Source organism: Procambarus clarkii, chromosome 11 (assembly GCF_040958095.1).
Source record: "Procambarus clarkii isolate CNS0578487 chromosome 11, FALCON_Pclarkii_2.0, whole genome shotgun sequence".
Classification (NCBI taxonomy): Eukaryota; Metazoa; Arthropoda; class Malacostraca; order Decapoda; family Cambaridae; genus Procambarus; species Procambarus clarkii.
The window spans coordinates 42,410,183-42,427,215 of NC_091160.1; the positions used below are offsets into that span (position 1 = coordinate 42,410,183).

Genomic DNA, 17,033 nt, shown 5'->3' on the forward strand with positions numbered 1-17,033 from the left:
TGTCCCGGGACTGTTGCTTCTGGTAGTGTCCCGGGTCTGTGGCTTCTGGTAGTGTCCCGGGTCTGTGGCTTCTGGTAGTGTCCCGGGTCTGTGGCTTCTGGTAGTGTCCCGGGGCTGTGGCTTCTGGTAGTGTCCCGGGGCTGTGGCTTCTGGTAGTGTCCCGGGGCTGTGGCTTCTGGTAGTGTCCCGGGGCTGTGGCTTCTGGTAGTGTCCCGGGGCTGTGGCTTCTGGTAGTGTCCCGGGGCTGTTGCTTCTGGTAGTGTCCCGGGACTGTTGCTTCTGGTAGTGTCCCGGGACTGTAGCTTCTGGTAGTGTCCCGGGACTGTTGCTTCTGGTAGTGTCCCGGGGCTGCAGCTTCTGGTAGTGTCCTGTTTTGGTTACAGGATACCTGATGTTTTGGTTAACAAAGATTGGAAAAGTAAATAGATCCTGTAAAAGGCCTTTTGCAAATTTCATTTCTTATGTTCAATATGCGATCTTAGCTTGAAAATTAACTTTGAAAAAATGGGAAACAGTATGGCAGTACCTCACTAAGGAAAAACGGGCTTAATGTGGGAAATTGAATGCTGATTGCTTAGGAGACGAAAACATCCCAGACAGGAGCCGGCATTTTAATCCTCTTGCGACAATTATTGAAAATGTGAATAAAGGTCATAACAGAAAACGGACTTTTTCAGGAAAGATGAAGATTGACTGACGTCATTGACCATTAGCCATGTCTGTGCAGGGTCACCGCGGTAACGAAATTTAAGTGCAAGCCGGCCTTCCTCATGGCTCTTGGGTTCTTTAATCCGGTTCATCCAGTGGTTGTCGAGATCCAGCATTGGCTGTTTCTTGTTCACAGTAAATTTAAGTCGGTTGAGTTTTGTTGGGTTCCCAGCCATATTGGTCTCTTTAAATGTGTGCGGATGCTGCCGCCAGGGAAGCTGTCCACTCTTGTCCCATCTCTCGTAATGGTATTCCTTATTCCGACTTTTACCCAGTTATCCATTCCTCCATCCTTACTTGTTGGCAGGCTTCTTGGTCGTCTGTTACTGGTAACAAACTACGTTCTCTTAAAAGTTGTGTGTCCTCATGGCCGTCCTCCTACCACCGTAACTGGTGATGGGAAATGGCTCTGGCGAGGTTGCGTATTGGCCATACTCGCTTAACTCATGGTCACTTGGAGCGCCGCCCTGCTCTCTTTATTGTCCTAATTGCATTGTCCCTCTTACGGTCGTGCATATCCTTGTTGAATGTCCTGACTTCCGGGACGAGCGTGTCTTGTTTTCCAAACGTCCCCCGCGGTCGCTTGTCTCTCGATAGTATTCTTGGTGACTCGGATACTTTTGATATCGTTCGCCTTATGCGTTTCTGTTCCCGTATTGGCATCCTTGGTGATATTTAGCGCCCTCTGGTTATCCCGCACATTTGATGGTACTACATTGCCTTCCCGGTTTGGTGCCTTCTTTTTGATAATTATTTACTTGAATAAGGAACTCGATGTAGTGTAAATTTAACCTAATTCCAATTTAATTAATACTTTAAGAGATAAGCTCATATATAGTACTCTCAACTAGTCTTGTCTTTGATACTGGGTCAGTTCATAACATGATTACAGTATTTGCCAGAAAGTCGGGTAAAAATATTTTGAAACCCACCAATTATATTTAAGAAGAGGTATTATGGAAAAGTTAGAACTTTTTAGCAAGTTTAATTTGAGAAAATAAAGAATACTCTACAATCAAAATATACAGTATACATGTTTGTTAATACAGTATTACAGACTTAGCACAGAAAGAACAATACCTCCCCCTCCAGTGATAAATACTACCTAGGCACCTGCCTCTTGGTCAGAGTTGCAAAATTCCATGTTTGAGCACTACAACAATTAAACTGTCCTTATGCCATCTTGAATTATATTTAAATATACAGTATATTGAAATGTAATTAATTTCCTCACCTTCAATCACTTTGGAAAATTACTTTATTTTGAGTGTTATGATAACATACTATGAAAGTTCTTTCATAAGTTTATAGACATGCCTAGTTTGTCACAATCTGTACCCATAATAGATGAATATCATTTTCTAATTAGTCACATTTAACATTAACTCAACAAATCCTTAAAAAAAAATGGTCATGTAATATCACGAGTTGGAGGAGTCTGAAATCAACATTCACACTCTTGGCCAATAAATTACCAGAATAGTGTTCCAAACACCGCTTGTATTTAATGATTCAGTTTTACTATTTACTCAAGTCTTGTAAAATTTAATACTTATTAAAGTACAGTACTGGACTGGATGTTCTATATATATTTTTTATTTCCCCTAGCTAAGAATAGTTTGCCCTTTACTATGTATATAACAACCCAAATTATCCTCGTATCCTCAGGAAACACAGCTGCCATTTGCCAGAGTGGCTGGTCCCACCCAGCCTGCAGAGAATCTTTGAATTCAGCCAAGACTGCCAAGTCCTTGCCCTTCTGATGATTCTTTGGTACACTGACACCAAACATGTTCCTTACTATTTAATAGTAATTTTAATAGCTAAAAATTTCCTTGTAGGTATCATTTGCTTATTACAGATGAATGAAAACTCATATTTCCACTAAGCTTGTTCTCTTCAATCACTTTTAATTCATCTGCATTACACACACCGTCATCACAATATTAGTCAATTCTTCCAGTTATAAAAAATTCACACATGGCTTTAGACTTAATGTACTTTTCACACAGCAGTATTTGTCAATTCTCTCTACTCAATAGAGTTCTTCATCAACCTGTTAACAACTGGAGCTGTATGAAAGAGCAGTCTATATAGCTATCAACAATTTACTTGTACCATTTAGAGCACTCACTTTTAGCTTTAAAGGGTCTGTACTTTCCCATGTTAAGTTTCCTTAGTGCAGACTGATGTGTGGAAGCCACCTGTCCTTTCTGAGACTGTTATATCTAAGAAAGGTAGCTTGCCTTTTCCTTCCATCTAATAAGTACAGTAAATTTAAGCATTGTGTTCTCAACTATCAAGATTCTGGAGCTAACAGCTGAATATACCCTGCCAGTAGTAGGTGTATGCCTTGAAATTAAATTTAGTAAAGTACTACAAAAACATGGGACACTACTAGATATGCACCTTTACATAACTGTGAAGTTAGGTAAAACTTCAGCAGTCACCATTTCATTGCTCCAGCCAGTATGTCTGAATGGTGTGTGGGTGTCCGCACATACATGCAGGAGCAAAGGTAATGGAAGCAAACAGGGAAATAAATTCTATAGTCATTTTGCCCATTTTTTTTAATGGATCATCTGTCATTAGGTGAGGAGTGGGCACATACATGCATTATTGTCTCTATTTCCTCTTTCATGGGATAGAAAACCACCATTCTAAGAAAGAAAAATAGGAGCATAATAAAAATATATAGATATTAAATAATAAAAAAATTAAAAATATCATGTTAGTTCATTATATAATTGACAATATACTGTATAATATTACAAATAAACGAGTACTATCACACTCGAATAATCATCCACAGCAGCAGTCCAGCTTTTCTTAAGACCAGGTGTATAGTGCTGCTTGTGATTTTTCATCTACTGTACATTACATATAAATAAATTTAATCTCTCCTTACGAACTACTACTACCCAACATTGTTCCTTACCACACCTGTGCTGTCCACACTCCCTAATTCCTCACTCTCTCACCATGTATGACCTTCCTCATTATTCATATTTACAGTACTTGAATACACACAATTCGATCAACCATCAGTCATTTACTCGATATTCTCTAACCACCTCGGAATACACTTTCCAATATTGCAGTTTATTGACTTCCACATCACTCCATGTCATTTTGATTCTCTACCTTTTTATTATCTTACCCTTGAGGTTACCTTGAGGTGGTTCAGAGGATCAATGTCCCCTACAGCCTGCTCTCTGACTAGGCCTTCTAACACCACATACACGCTCCTCAGATTATCTACTTCTGCTGCTCTGACCCTTGATTTTCCATTCATATAACACTAACATCTCAGGACCATAGTTAAGTGTTGATACTACAACTTAATGCAGCCATCTGATTGTATCTATTTCTATTTAATTTTTTCCTAACCAGGAATTTTGTTGTAACAGCCACTTTCCTTCCATGACTCGCCTACTCCCACCTTTGAATAAAAAAAAAGTTCTATGAGCAATCACACTGACATTTAAAGGGATCAACCGCTTCCAGCATTTTACCATTTACATTTATTTCAGACAATTTTCTTCATGATTTCTACCATTACTTTATTCCACAATCATGTCTAAGTCTATACTAACATATCTCCATAAAATGTTAAGCTAATCTAAAAAGCTCATTCACTCTCGCTGTTACTGGAGCTATATGATCTGCATATGTCGAATTTGACATGCTCCAACTACTCATTTTAGGTCTATACAGTATACTGTACGGGGGTACCTCGGTTTAAGAGTTTAATCTGTTCCTGGAGACGGCTCATAACCCGAAAACTCGTAAACCGAAGCTAATTTTCCCATAAGAAATAATAGGAAATGAATTGATCCGTTCCTGACTACCCAAAAACCTCGCTTCAAACTAAATTTTATACCTAATTCACCCAAATCTACACTACAAAACTATGTTCAAGTTATTACTTACTCTTGCTGATGACTGTTGTTGGTGTATGGAAGATGGTGAGGGTGGAGGAGAGGATTACTTACTTGGAAGAGGAGTCTCCTTCCATTATAACATCAGGCAGTGAGGACTCTGGTGTGCACACACTGGCACATTTTGCCTGCATACCACTAGGACCTGCTTGTGGCTCACTGCTTGCTCGTCTTGCTAAGAATCTGTCTAAAGACACTTGTTTTTCCTTACATTTTAACACTTGTCTGTAGTAAGATATCACATTGTCATTTAAAAGGTCAATGCAACGGCCTGCTACAGCTTTATCTGGGTGTTTTTCAACAAAACTTTGCAGTTCTTCCCATACTTCACACATTTTCTTAATGAGGAAGGGACATCCTCTACTCAACTATTTTCTTAGGTTGAACCTTACCACTGACTTTCTTGGTACCCATTGCGAGATATATAACAACTTTTTATGTTGAAATGGCCAAATACTGTATCCAACAAAACACTAAATCCTGGTGAAGAATCGAGGTGGGATAGTCACTGGGCGCGAGACACTGGTAAACTGAGCAGCGATCGCCGTGCCACCATGCGCTAATTGGCCCGTGCGCGTATCAACACCCTCATATCCAGATACAAATTTTCCAAGCAAATCCTGCTCGTAACCCGAAAAACTCTTAACCAGGGGCACTCATAAGCCGAGGTACCACTGTACTAGGTTTAAACACCTCTCTAGCATTCTTACTTTCACTTCCCTCATGAACCCTCAATATACTATATATTATATATTATTATTACAATATGTATATTGAATAATTAGGACTACATCACACAATCCTGAAGAATTACTACACTGATATAAAATAATGGATTTTGTAATTATTGTAAGGAAGTAATTTTCAAAAAATTATCAAAAGGCACCAAGCCAAGAAGACTGTTGCACCATCAGTGTTGATGGATATTCAAAAGGCACTAAATATCACTGATAATGGAAACACAAGACGAGTGATATCAAAGGTATCAGATTCACCAAGGATTTTGTCAAGGGACATAAGGAAAGCAAGACATACGATCATCCTGAAAACTGGGACATGCCACAATGAGGTGCACGACAGTAAGTGGGACAATATAGTTCGGACAGTGAGGGGGTGGGCGGCGATCCACTAAATGTTCATGAATTAAGTGTGTATGGCCAATACCTAACCTAGCCAAAGTCGTTTCCCCAGTGTCTATTACGGTGGTAGGAGGAAGCCAAGGAGCTGTGTTACCTTTGAGAGTGCACAGTTTGTTACCTGTAACCTCAGACCAGTGACCCTGCCAGTGGCCTTGGATTGAAGAATGAATGACAGGGTAGAATTTTGAGCAATGAATGCATTTTCTATATTTACAAGGAAATAGGGCAAGTGTGGACAGGATGCATAAGGTTAAAAGACTCCAGGTCTATGAAGGCACTGTGGGAGTCAACCACATTGACAAAGGAACACTGACATTGGGAAAGCGGTTGACAAAGTGCATACAAGACTACATAAAGTTCAGCTGTAAAGATGCTAATGTCGGGAGGCAGGCGGCACATGCAAGTTTGGTCAGGGTAAAACAACAGAGTAGCTTACACTGCCGGCAGACTTGGACCCATCTGTGCAGAGGGCAATGGAGCGCGAGTGTGAAGAAGCGTTTAAGGGAAAAGAGGTTTCATAACCGTAGGAGGGGTAGAAACCATTACCATGTGGGTTAAGGTCTTGCAAAACTTTGCAAATGGGACCCCTCCCTGGGGGCAAAGATGGAAAGACATGAGGATACATATTGCTAACATGAACTGAGAGGGAATCTTGCAAGTGAGACATTTGTACAGAAAAAGAAAGGTGATGAAAGGGAAGGGGACCCCACATGAAGAGTAACAGTCAAGGCACAATATGAGCGAGAGTGAGGATGTTGCAGAGACTGCCCAGGGTAGCAAAAACAGTAATGAGTGCAATGATCCTGTAGAGACAGGACTCTAGTGTTAAGACTCGGGGTAGAGGATGAACAAAAGGCAGCAGAGTTGAGGCATAACCCAGCATGGTGCATCAAGACGACGAAGAGTTGAAGGAGACAAGTAGGTGGGACAGCTATAATCGAGTTTAGACAGCACAAGAGTGAAGTATAGATGGAGGATTGTGCATCTGTTAGCCCCCCCCCCCCTCCCCAGGAAGTATGGGATACAACTTTAACTAAGGTAAGGGCCTTAAGCATTCAACTCTGAGGTAAGACATGAGGTGATCAAGACAAGCAGGAGTCAATGATTAATCACAAAAATTTAGCAAAATCTTTATAAGATTTTGCATGATATTCAAAAGGTGCTAAGTATAACTAAGGATGCCAATACGAGAATAAAAGCGCATAAGGTGAACGATATCAAAGGTATCCGATTCACCATGGATTCTATCGTGGAACAGGTGATCACAAGAAACAGTTGGGAAGCAAGACACATGCACATCCTGGAAGTCAGGACATTCAACATGGATGCACGGCCGTAAGAGGGACAATAAGGGGCACGACGGGGCTCCATTAAGTGCCCCCGAGTTAAACGTGTATGGCCAAGACAACCTCATCAGAGTCGTTCCCACCACCAGTTATGGTGGTAGGAGGAAGGCCATGGGGACACACTACCTTTAAGAGCACGCAGTTTGTTACCAGTAACAAGACCAATGATCCTGCCAATGGATGCAGATTGAGGAATGAATAACTGGGTAGAAGTCGAAATAAGGAAATGGGACAAGTGTGAATAGCCTCCTTAATGGCAGCATCCACATGCTCATTTAAATTAAAGAAACACCAATATGGCTGGGAACCCAGCAAAACTGGACTGTCTTAAATCTGCTGGAGATAAGAAAGTCAATGAAAAATTTTGACTACCACAGGATGAACTGTGACTCTGGTAGGAACCAGAGCCATGAGGGCATTGAGAGAATCAACTGCAACAAAAAGACTGACAGCAAGAAAGCAGTTGATGAATAGCATACAAAATTGCATAAAGTTCTGCCATGAAGATGCTAGTCTCCGGAGGCAGGTGATACATATAGGTATAGTCAGAAAATGCAACGGAGTAGCCTACACCTAGCTGAGGTGTAACCCAGTGTGGTGAAGAACACCAAGACGACAAAGTGTTGAGGGAGAGGCAGGCAAATAAGCAGGACAGCCATAACCGAGTTTAGATAGCATGAGAGAGGAATGTAAAGAGAGGAGCGTGCACCTATCAGCTCCCCAGGAAGTATGGGACATGACCGTAAGTAAGTTAAGGGCCTTAGAGCATTGAACTCAGAGGTACAAGAATCAAAGATTAACCCCAAAAGTTTAGCAGAATCTTTATACAAAAGAGGACTACCATAGAGCGACAAAGGGGGACGAAGAACGACCTGCTTCCGAGTATAAGTCATAGCCCAGGTCTTGGTTGTAGAGAACTTGAAGCCATGATTGGTGGATCAAGATGAAATGGCATCAATCGCAAGTTGGAGGAAAGGCGAGTCATCACCTTGACAGCAGAGGGCAAGATTATCAGCATAGAGAGCCGAGAAAATGCCAAAGGGATGGGAGGAAAGAAGACCACTAAGGGCAACCAGGAAAAAGAGTAGGGCTCAGAAAACTACCTTGGGGTACACCTTCATATTCCCAAAAAGAGGCAGAGAGAGTGGTACCAAGCCTCGCTCTAAAGAAACGACTAGAGAGGAAGAGGAGGAGATTACCACAAAGGCCAAAAGAATGGAGTTGGGACAGAATATGGTATCAGGTGGTGTCATATGCAATATACAAGACTTGGTTGTTACAAAGAGAGGAGCCATGCCAGATAACTAGGTGGTCACCACTGGAGGCTTGGGGCTCAACCCTGCCACAGAGGTGGGAGGGGAGCAGAGAGTCAGAAAAGTAGCTTGGTCTAGGCCAAATGTAGCATGGGTTACAGAGCCCGACCTTCCATCACAGTCTAACTCTGGGGCCTGGTCATCCACCACATGAGTCTGAGAAGTTGAATGAGGGTCAGATATCGACAGAGAAATGAACGGGAATAGAATTTCATCCACGAATAAGCCCCCCATACCCACCGTGGAGCCACAAGTAGAGGATAGGACACCCAACAAGACGCCCCCCCCCCCCACAGAAGTGGATTGTGGATGTACACCCTGCAACTGTCACCTCAAGAACTGTCAGTCCTTTTGCATTGGGTTCAGCAATGAAGGCAAAATTTGACAAGAAAAACGTCCCCTTCTTAACAACGTCAAGTACCACAGTTCTACGGGTGAAAGTGTGCCTCCCTCCCCAAACACCCAGGGTCAAAACAGAAGATATTGGAAAGAATATTAAAGAATGGCAAAATGTCGGCAGGAAGGAATAATCAGAAAGAGGTAGAAAGGAAAAATGAGACATAAGGAAAAGGAAAAAGCATACAGCAACATTAGAGAAGACAGCAGCAGGAGCATAAGGCTTCAAAAGGACAGAGGACAAGCTGCCCCATGGTACATCAAATTCCGGCAGCCGTCCACCAAGCACCCTCACCATGGCAAGGAGCTGAAAAGGGAGGGGGTTCCGAGTAAAAGTCACAGCACAAGTCTTAGTTGGAGAGAACTTGAATACATGATCAGTGGCCCAAGATGACATGGCATCAATCACAAGTTGAAGTTGTTGTTGGAGAAAAGGAGAGTCATCAAGCAGCACTGGCAACTCTGTACATGCTAATCACTCAAGAGTCTTCTATTAACACTCATAAGCTTGTATTCAATTCATTAAATACCATGCATACCTTCATTCTTTTTCATATGCCTTTTCTATAAGCTGTCTTAATCCAAATATCTGATCAACACACTCTTTACTACCACAGGATCCACCCTGTTCATCACTGATCAATTTCTCCAATTTCATGTGTTTATCCAATCACTATCATATGCACCACTTAATCCACCTTTTTCATGACTGACCAATTTCTCAGTCATTTCTTGTACATCTATTACAAACCTATCTATCAAAACCCTATCCTACCATACATCTTGCCTATTCTTAGTTAAGGAATGCCTTGAAAGATCTTACACTCACTATAACCAGCTATTTTCTAATCCTCTCAAGCATTATCACTGTTCCATACCTTTTGGTAAATGCCTCACATTCCTTTTTTTCTAAAATACAATATTTACAAATTTTGTATATGTACCTCACTAACATCTGCTGCTTTCTTACATTTCTGCTCCACTAATGTCCTCACATCTTCCATACAAAAGTTGTCATAAATATTGCACTCCTCCCATAATTTTTTTTCACATTAGCACTTTCTTCATTACCTCATGAGATTTTTAAAATATTCTCTCCATCTGAGGGGGCCTGATGGCGCTCGGGATTCGTAGTCCTAAGGTTCCGGGTTCGATCGAAAGAGGTGGAAAGAAATGGGCAGTTTCTTTCACCCTGATGCCTCCTGTTCCCCTAGCAGTAAATAGGTACCTTGGAGTTAGACAGCTGCTACGGGCTGCTTCCTGAGGATGTGTAATGACCAAGCCGACCACGGCCTGGTCGAGGACTGGGCCGTGGGGATGCTAAGCCCCAAAATCACCTTAAGATAACCACCTACTTCTCATCTACTTTTCTATTTAACATTCTCACATGTATATTGTATCTTTAACATTTTCATTTATTTGTCCAACAGACTCTCTGCTTCACTTTCTTAATTTAAAAAGAGCTTCCTGTTTTGTGAATAATTGTTTACCCCTATCTCATTCATTAAATTTTTTCTGCTTTACTAATCTTTTTTTCACAAACATTGTACAGTACTCTCCTCATATTCCCATTTCCTTGCCTATCATTTTTTCCTTATTACGAAGTTAGTTTTATAATCAGCTGGTCTTGCCACCTCTTTATCCCATTTTTCCTTATTATTCTGAGAGTTTATGCAACTGTACTCTTTACTGGCATTCTTAACCAAACATTTCTTATATACATCTCGAATCTGTTCATAGTCTCTTTCTTAAAGATTCCAATCAATTCTTATTTTGTATCCATCTACCAATTCTCTTTCATTCAACTTATAAATTTGTATTATTTTACTTCTTGGATCCATACGAGATACAGTACAATCATACTTTCACCACTTAATCTCATCATACATAAAATCATGTGATCAGAAAACCTCCATATATTCGTCTCAATGCTCTTGCATACCACACATAATTAAGCAATCTTCTGAACAGGCACATTGTAATTTAGATCTTAACAATTTCATAATTTACTCTGTTTCAAGTAACTCCACCATAGAAACCTTAAATTCATAAAAAATCCATTACAAAAATAAATTATATATATTATAACACCTGCAAAATATTTTAAAACCTATAGTAAAGCAAAGAGTTCTAAACTTGTTTTTAAATAGCTTTTATATAAATATTTAGTAAACGGTGCCCAGTTATTCAAATTATATATTCAGGCCATCTTGATCCCAAGGTGTCCTGATACAAGGTAAAAAAAAAAAAAAAAAAAATATATATATATATATATATATATATATTTTACTTTGTCCTGAGACCATATAGTCTCAGGACACAATTATCATGCTATAATTGCTGGAAAAAGATTTTCATATATATAAATATTTTATCAATGTATAAGAAATTATTACATGTACAGAGGAACCTCGAGTGACGAGCAGCCCCATCTACGAGCATTTCAAATAACAAGCGAGCCACTCGCGGACAAATTGTCTCGATTAACAAGCAAACCACGTGGTGCGGTTCTCGCAAATTCTCGGACAAATTCAATTGTGCTTTTTAAGTACAATTGAAAACAGTAAAACACAACATTTATAATAATTAAATGTACAGTATTATAATTACATTATAAAATGTCATATTGATGTTTTTCGGGGGGGGGTGAAACGAATTAATTTTATTTCCATTACTTTAAATGGGGAAATTTGTTTTGCAAGATGAGCGTTTCACATGACGAGCTCGGTGCTGGAACGGAATAAATTCGTTAATCGAGGCTCCACAGTACCAGGTAATGACTTTTCAGAGACTGCATGTATTGTCCCTGCTGTGGCACAGTAATATTGTATTTGTATTTACTGATAAACTAATTTAGAAGGTATAGTTGATCCATCACCTTGTTGTTCATGTGTTTACTGTAACCATGCATTGTGGCGGCTCATAAACCATATACAGTACAAGTTGTATCACTATCACTAAGAACATTCAAATGCCTTTTCTTTAAAATGAATTGCCATGTGTTTTACTAGATGACTTTGTTGAGAAAAATACTTAAAGCATTTTGAACACTGATACGTTTGTTCTCTTGTATGAATTTTTGTGTGTGTTGCTAAATGAGATTTTTTGGAAAAGTCTTTGAGACATATTGAACAGTGATGTGGTTTCTCCCCTGTATGTATTCTTGTGTGTACAACTAAATGAGACTTTTGTGTAAAGGTTTTGGGACATATTGAACACTTAAATGGCTTTTCTCCAGTATGAATTCTCATGTGCCCTATTAGATGAGATTTTTGTGTAAAGTCCTTAAGACATTCTGAACACTGATATACTTTCTCTCGTGTGTGGGTTTTCATGTGTCTTACTAGACCATTTTGTCGTGAAAAACATTTTAAGCACTCTGAACACTGATATGGTTGCTCTCCTGTATGATTTCTCATGTGAATTATTAGATGAGATTTTTGTATAAATTCTTTTGGACATACTGAACAATGATGCAGATTCTCACGTGTATGAGTTCTCATATGCCTTGCTAGAACACTTTGCTGTGAAAAATATTTTAAGCACTCTGAACACTGATATGGTTGCTCTCCTGTATGAATTCTTGTGTGTCTTATTAGATCATTTTTTTTTGAAAAATTTTTCAGACATATTGAACATGGATAAGGTTTCTCTCCTGTATGAATTCTCAAGTGTGTTACTAGATTGTATTGTTGTGAGAAGTATTTTTGACACACTGAACACTGATATGGTTTCTCTCCTGTGTGAGTCCTTAAATGATTTACAAGGTGATTTTTTCGTGAAAAAGCTTTCACACAAAAAGAACACTTGTATGTTTTCTCTTTTGTGGGAACTTGCATTACAACTGCAGATTTTTTTGTGTGACGATGGATATGGTCTCCAAGTAGTGACCGAGCTGTTGTAGAGGCAGCGATTCCTTGAGCCATTGCCACGAAGATAGATTTAAGATTATTTTTATTTGTGTGGGGAGGATGGGAAGGCAGTATAATACCAACTATATAAACTTGGAGATATGTTCCTATTGCTTTGTGTTTGCTTTGCAAAGAAGCATTTTTCCTTTAATAACAAGCTTGAGAAATGAAATATTGAATTGAATTTTATTTAATATACACTCAAAGTTCTATAATGGTTTTCCTCCACTACAGGATGCATTCATTCTACTAGATAATGCTTTTGTGCAAATAAATTAAGAACATTAAACAAAGATACAGTTTTTGTTAAATGGTCTCTATAGCTTAATTAAAAAGAGCAATATCATATAAATGTGAACACAAATTACAGCTACTATGAGCTTATATACAGCTGATTATGGTCATATACATATATATGTATATGTATATGTATATGTATATATATACATATATACATATACATATTATGTATCATATACAGCTATTCCTGAACTGTATGTTTTTTTAAATTGATGCATGTGGTATATATAATTGGGAGAAATAAAAAAAATCTATATATTTACAAATGTTATGGGGTGGATTATTATGGATTATGCAATGTTTAAAATGGCATACCAGTTATTTCTTTTACACCCTGGAAGTAGCATTCAATTCTACCATTTAAATCCTTTTTACCTGCAGTTGGCTTCATACATCCTGGACTTCAGTTCAAGTCAGGCATTACTCTTAAAAATACCTATGTCCTCAATTATTTGTTGAAATAATTTATTACTGCAATGTACTACACTGATATGCAATTTAATTATAAAATCAGTGGAATTAATTGATTTTTCTAGTGAAAGTGCTACAATTATGATTCATGTCATACACAGTTTGATTATTTAGAAAACACTTTGTCAAACCTGAAACTTTATAAAATGATAATATACTAAATATAATAATACAGTAATGATAAATACAAAATATAATAAAGTTAAAAATCAAGGAGATTTTAAAGAAAACCAATATACAGTAATTTGTTATTAAAAAATAAACTGTATCTGTAAAACATTGAAGCAGGAATGTAACTAAAGGCAAGATAAAAGAACACAGTGACCAAAATAAGAAGACAAATGAGTGATGATGCCCTAACTGCTGGCATTACAAAACATTCCTTGATAGTGCCGAGTGCTACATTTGGTGAAATTGTGCACAAAATAGAGCAAACACAATTATTTGTTGTTATTATTTCTGTACAATTTCAAATGACAAATTTAATAAAAAAAAAAATCAAACTAGGAATATTCATATAGATTGGACAAAGGGCAAATACAAAAGTCTCCACAGAAATTCAACAAATCTAAACAAAAGTCACATTAGTGATGATATTTGGGTGACCTTCAGTTGGCTAGATGTTAAAACTGTACATGAAATACTTTATGTATTATACACATGCATATTGCATTCATATAGTACCCCAAACTGCTCAGATTTTGTACATATAGAACTTATTTATGGCACTGTTTGTTGTCACTGCAACTGGAATTCATCTGCTGTAAGGATGCACTGCAAAGGGGAAAAAGTTAGATATTAACAGTAATTAAATTAATATGAAATATTCTCTGAGGTTCTGTAAAGTTCTGTCGCATGGATGTTCATGTTTTCTCAGGCATTTTACTGTCAAGTCCACAGACCCTAACCCACATCTCCATATCACTTAAATATATTGTGCTTCACCCACTCTACATATCACTTCCACACTCCTGTCACTCATTCTATATCACTCTCATATTATATTGCTATACCCATTCCAGATACACTATCAGCTTTACTAAGAAATAATTTCTATCTATTAAACTTCTGAGCACTACACCCTTTTCCATACATAAATTTCAACTCGATGTCAATAATGGTATATATGTCAGGGCTGAAAGTGGTACTGTATGTGTATCAAGACTGAAAGTAGTATATATGTCAGAGCTGAGAGTAGTATATATATATATATATATGTCAGGGCTGAGAGTGGAACATATGGTCGATACACTATAGGAATTTGACCCAACTGATAGATGGGTCAACCCATGTGTTGTCTCCCCAAAATGGTCAACTATTTTGGAATAGACGAATACCCAAAGAATATTGTTGAAAACAACATGATAACTTATTAAATTAAATTTATTTATATGTCAGAAGAAAGACAGAAACAGGATCTATATGTAAAACCTCTATCATAAAAATATTTTAAGTAAAACTGAAGATATATGTAGTTGAAAAAAGTGGCAGTATTCATCGCTAGTCAAGCTCGTAATCCACAATATTCATCTCAGAACAATGCTTATTTCACGCAGATTCATCATAAATGTAAGTTTTATATGTCACAAGAAAGACAGAAATATAAGCTTCATTTTAAATACCTGACCATGGGCATATTTGAAATTAAAGCAAAGATAGGTATATTTTATAGTCACCGAGCTCTGCCTCCGCACAGATCGATTGTTGAAGCAACTCTTTCTCTCTCTCAGAACAATATTTATTTCATGTAAATATGTAAATATCCATAAATATTTTATATGCCTCAAGAAAGATAGGAATATAAACTTCATTTTAAACACTTTACAATAGACATACTGTAATTAGTCCTAATGAGGATACATGTGTTTTAATAATCACCGAGCTCTGATCTCTGACTGATCGACAGAGCAACTCACTATCCCCCCCCCCACCCACCCACTGTTATTTGTTGGTATGCATTCGCTACTTAAACTACCATGTACTGTACTTATGTAAAATCTCCCATGTATCTTCGTACATGGAACACCAAACCCCACAAGGTCTCTGATATATTGATTAAGTAACCACTGCAGTACACATAGTGCCTTGAGGCGCTAGATGGGTGGAGCGCAAAGTGCCTCAGGGCACTCGTTGGTATAGCATATGAATCAAGACTGGCACTCAGTGATGTGTGTACAAAATGGATGCCTGAGGCCTCTAGCGATCATCCGCCATTTAAAAAAAAAATCAAATTTTTTTATCGAGGATACCAGCCTTGACCAGGCTGGTATCACATTTGCAAGGGATGTGCCAATGGATGAGAAGAAACAACTAATTTTTTTTTTGCAGTGTCAGTGCCATAAAGCACTGGATAGCAGCACAAAGCTGCATTATTAAGCTTTTAAGTTACCCCATTGAGCTATATTTTTCACCATTTTTGTTCTACATTATGCTCAGAACACTGCCTATTAATGGCTTAAGGCATTGTACTTGTCTTACCTAGGAATCCTCCACTGGTCTTGTATCCTATGTATGTACTTGTGTCTAAATTAAGCATTATATGACATCATATATTAATAAACAAATTGTTTTTAAAGAATTTACCTATGACTGCTCTTATTCTTTAAGATGTGTGCAGTTAGCGTGAAGATTATATTCAGCTGATGACTAGGGCGTGATGCCGAGGCGTGTTGAGCTTCACGGTCATCTTAAATCAGCCTGACATTTAAGTCTCATTTCTTAATGTTGTTGATTCAGGAGCGACGACGACTGGAGATTTAAAACTTTAATGTGATTTTCTTCTTTATGATACGTGAAGGTTTTCCCCTTGATAACTGGTAACGTGCGCGTCTTCTTGATGGTTGTTGTTAGTGAGTGGTTGAGGGGCATCGAGGGATCAGATGCGCCCCTTCTTGATGGTCCGTGAATGTCTTCTTGTTGATAGTAGGTGCAGTTTGCATGAAGGGTTTGTCCTCCCGATGACTGCACCAGTACTGATGTTGGTGGACGCCTTTATGTTGAGGATGATTACGTGAATGTGAGCTCTTGGTGATGGCAGCGGCGGGTGTTGTGTTGATGGCGTCAGCTGATCGCCTCTCACTCCCTCTTGCAACATTTACGTTTTCTATGATGGGTTGTCAGGCTGATTTAAACTGCTTTAGCTCAAATAAATAATAAATAAATAAATGTTTATTTAGGTGTTGCTTAAGTGTTGCTTATCAAGTGTTGCTTAATTGTTTTGTGAACTACAGATATCTAGTCAGTATAATCTCCTTCCTCTATTATGTATTCGATGTTGAAGGGCACTATATACGGTGATAACTTTAGTTTGAAATTGATGCTAACATCTAAACCTGTGAAGGAAATCATGTTCGTCTCTCTCTGAAACTTAGCAATGGATGAAATGTTCATTGATGTCTAGCTGTCATGCATGAATGAGTGCATGACAGCTAGTCATGCACTCATGAATGCATGAGTGTTTTCAACTCAACTTATGCTTTGATCTCAATTAGTATTAAGTTTTAGTCTA

General features: G+C 38.4%; 1 protein-coding gene across 1 annotated transcript; it reads right to left on the reverse strand.

Annotated features, from left to right (window-relative positions):
• Positions 1–1,678: 1,678 nt before the first annotated feature.
• Positions 1,679–16,437, reverse strand: LOC123758459 (zinc finger protein 300). The gene is made up of 2 exons (XM_045742892.2): positions 16,109–16,437; positions 1,679–14,299 (listed from the first exon to the last, which is right to left on the reverse strand). The coding sequence occupies exon 2, from the start codon at positions 12,767–12,769 to the stop codon at positions 11,801–11,803; it is 969 nt and encodes a 322-aa protein (XP_045598848.1). The 5' UTR covers positions 12,770–14,299; positions 16,109–16,437; the 3' UTR covers positions 1,679–11,800.
• Between the last annotated feature and the right edge of the window lie 596 nt (positions 16,438–17,033).